General features: G+C 41.3%; 1 protein-coding gene across 1 annotated transcript in view; it reads left to right on the forward strand.

The window, feature by feature from the left end:
- Nucleotides 1-3,245, forward strand: part of DSCC1 (DNA replication and sister chromatid cohesion 1) — a 13,557-nt gene extending 10,312 nt beyond the window's left edge. The window contains exons 7-9 of the mRNA XM_018553350.1: nt 705-859; nt 2,719-2,867; nt 3,049-3,245. Coding sequence (XP_018408852.1) covers nt 705-859; nt 2,719-2,867; nt 3,049-3,157 — 413 coding nt within the window. The 3' untranslated portion in view covers nt 3,158-3,245. The remainder of the gene's footprint in view (nt 1-704; nt 860-2,718; nt 2,868-3,048) is intronic.
- The last annotated feature ends 213 nt before the right edge of the window (nt 3,246-3,458 follow it).

Genomic DNA, 3,458 nt, shown 5'->3' on the forward strand with positions numbered 1-3,458 from the left:
CCCCCCCTTTCCATGAAGGATTACCATTGTGAAAAATATTGGGGGGAATTTATCAAAACTGGAGCAGACAAAATCTGGAGCAGCTGTGCATGGCAACCAATCAGTGGCTTTTTTCAGTTTGGTGAGTTAAGATTTTAAAAGGATAGAGAGAAGCTGATTGGTTGCTGTGCACAGCTGCTCCAGATTTTGTCTGCTCCAGTTTTGATGAATTACCTGTCAATATTAGTATTTTGGTATAAGAATTTGTTTTTTTGCATGATTTATTTATATTTGTATCTGCATTTCCATAAATTTTCTGACCAAACTCCATCAAAAGTAAAAGTTGGTTAGAACAAACTATAACACGGGTGTGCTTAGAATGTTCAGCTATGCACATGGTATTGATTATTGATTAAACATATATTCCAAAAGAAGAAAAAGATGTTGCTGTAACTGCCAAAAACATGTTAGCTGGAGTTAGGCTTTCATTTTTCACTTACTGTCACTTCAACTACTTGTCTGCAGAGTGTCACATTGCTGAAGGAGATCAATGGATCTACTGGCAGCTTCAAACCTAATAGAATTATGATACGATGGGACTTTTATTACTGTTGAAAGATTGAATTCTATGTAATTTTGTATTTTGACCATAGTTCTGTTTTCAGGCCAAGTATATCCATATTTTAAAAAAAGAGTTTTAACATGTCATGTTTGCATTTTATAAGGTGAAGTGTTCTATGCATTAGATGAAGACAAAATTTGCAGAGCCACGGCCCAGATGCTTCTGCAGAATGCAGTGAAGTTTAATCTCTCGGAGTTCCAAGACGTTTGGCAGCAGAGTGTTCCTGAAGGAATGACGACTAGGTTAGACCAGCTGAAGGTCAGTTTTTAGTTCAGCTCTCACCCCTGTACACCCCCCTCACCCTCCTCCCAAAATGGCCCAGAACAATGTTTACATTTTAGCTGTGGGTCTGTGGATTTAGCTATAACTTGACTTAAAGAAGAACTCCATGTGCCACTTGCCCCTCCCTTTTAGATTGTAGGTCCTCTTTACCATCTTGCCTTGAATTGTATTGTAATTGTAATGTCTTCCTTATATTGTAAAGTGCTGCTCAAACTGTTGGCGCTATATAAATCCTGTATAATAATAATAACTCCAGGAAAACTTTTTCTTAACCCTTGCAGTGGGGCTACCCCCACACTGCAAGGGTTAAGTGCTTTTTTTTGTGTCTAGGTTCAAAAATAAGAACCTAGACAAAAAGGTTCAAAAATAAAAAAAACTAGACCCGATCCCCCCGAATCTGCTGGCTGTGACAGCGCTCCTTCCAGCCTGTTTCCTGCACTGCAACATTGGAATTTTCCTTATTGCCCTCACGTCTATACACTGTGTATAGGATGTGATGATTTATAGGGCCCTCGACCGCTGCAGAGGAGGAGAGAGGCTCCAGGGGACCAGTCTAAGAGTAAGCCGGCTCAAAGCATCGGGCGAGTTTAACTTTTTTTTTTAAACTTTTTAAGCCAAGACACAAACGAGCAGTTAACCCTGCAGTGCGTGGGCTTCCCCACTGGAAGGGTAATACAAATTGTTCCTGGAGTTCTTTGAGAGAAAGAAGCTTGGGCTTTTAAAACAGTAACTCTTCCTGTATTTACACAGCAACTCTCGGCTGTCATTTTGACAGCTGATATTAGCGAGGGGGTGGGGTGTCAGGGCAGAAGGACAGGACATACTACAGACGTCCTGTGTACTTCAAGGATGTTTTACATTTTTTTTAATGCGTTTATTGTCCACAAGTGGTTACTATACCCTTACAGTATTGAGCTAAAGGTTTTTTTGTTTCTACAAGGTGACATGGTGAAAAAAAAAAAACTTTCCAAAAGGTTTAATTAAAACAATAAATAAAATCCCAGATCCCAGGTCTCCCGTCAGGGTTAGAGGATAATTGCTCTTTGAAACAAAGTTTACTTATTGTTTTTGCCCTTCTAAGATGCCCTAGCAGATCCCTCTCGGAGATGCATATTTATCGAGTTCCGACGGGCCTGGTCTCCGGTGTTTGTATACATCATGCGGCGGGGGTCTCCTTCTCCTGGCTGTGTTCGTGCCATCCCAGTGGACTTTTATGGGGCTCATCGCCCGGCTGGGCGATGGAGGTAGACAAGCCACATAGAAGTCAATGGAGGTTTACTGTGCAGACACAGCCAGGAGGAGATGTCTCCTGCATGATGTAAACAACCAATGGAGGCCAGGACCATCACTAGATGTTCTCTGAGTTTTGAGTCATCACCACAGTGACGTGCAGTAAGTGTAATGATGAGTGGTGCTGATGTTATGTCAGCACCACGCTCTGCATGATTGAGGACCGCCCGCTGCCAACAAAAGAGGCAAACGGGAACCTTGGTACGTATTAAAGAAAAACTAATTCAGAAGGGGGGTCTTCGGTGGGACTGCACTGGGAGGCAGGTCGGGTGAGCACAGTGGTTGCTTTCTGATATATTATCCACTGGATTGAGCCAAGTTTTCAAATTGGCATGTGACAACGCAGGAGCACAAATAGGAAATAGTTGTCACTCTATTACTGGAGGATTTTCATGGCAGGATTATTGTAATGAGAGCTGCAAATTTAGGAAGAATAATAACTTTTGGACTTGCATTACCATTTTAAGTTGTATATGAGATTTTAGTGATTTGGATTTAGATCTATTTTCTGGTCCTCTTCTATCTTACATTCTTGTTTCTCATAGGGATTGGCCTTGGTGGATCGATCTTCTCGACCAGAGACTATCTTTCTGTTGAAGACGGAAGACCTACCTGAGGACACCCAGGAGCGTTTCAACACCTTGTTTAACATGAGGGAAAAATGGACAGAAGCTGATATGGCACCATACATCCAGTAAATATTCTCATTTCGTTGTGTTCTCTCTGAGTCCGCTTTGTGGTCGCTCCCCTGTGAGAAGAGGTCTTATTGAGTCTGTAATTGATCCATACAGTATTTCCTCTGCATTCCTCAATTTGTTCTGACTTTGTGATTGATCTATGGACGCCATCTCACTTTTTATTTTTCTGTTTTCCAGGGACCTGTGTGGAGAGAAGCAAACCATTGGAGCACTGCTGACTAAATACGCCCGCACTTCTCTTCAGAATGGGGTCAAACTATATAACTCTAGGCGACCTCTGTCCTAGCACGTTTATTTCTGCTGTACAATAATGTAAAATATTTCTTTGTATTGTTTTATAAATCTGTTACTCGTCAATTGTGGTCTATTTTTTTATTTGAATAATGTTTAGACTATTATTTATTCTTTATATTGGAGAGTCTGTTAGCGGATGTGACTCAGTCATTCACAAAAGGGTGAAGAGTTTGGAGAAGGCAGGAGAAAGGAACTATCTAGGACAACATAGCTGATCTGGAAACGTTCTCCAATTCAGCTCACTTTCCAGTTCAGTTATGTTGTCCTAGATTGTTCACTTCTCCGGCCTTCTC

This window comes from Nanorana parkeri, unplaced genomic scaffold (genome assembly GCF_000935625.1).
Source record: "Nanorana parkeri isolate BGI_ZX_2015 unplaced genomic scaffold, ASM93562v1 scaffold117, whole genome shotgun sequence".
Lineage (NCBI taxonomy): Eukaryota > Metazoa > Chordata > Amphibia > Anura > Dicroglossidae > Nanorana > Nanorana parkeri.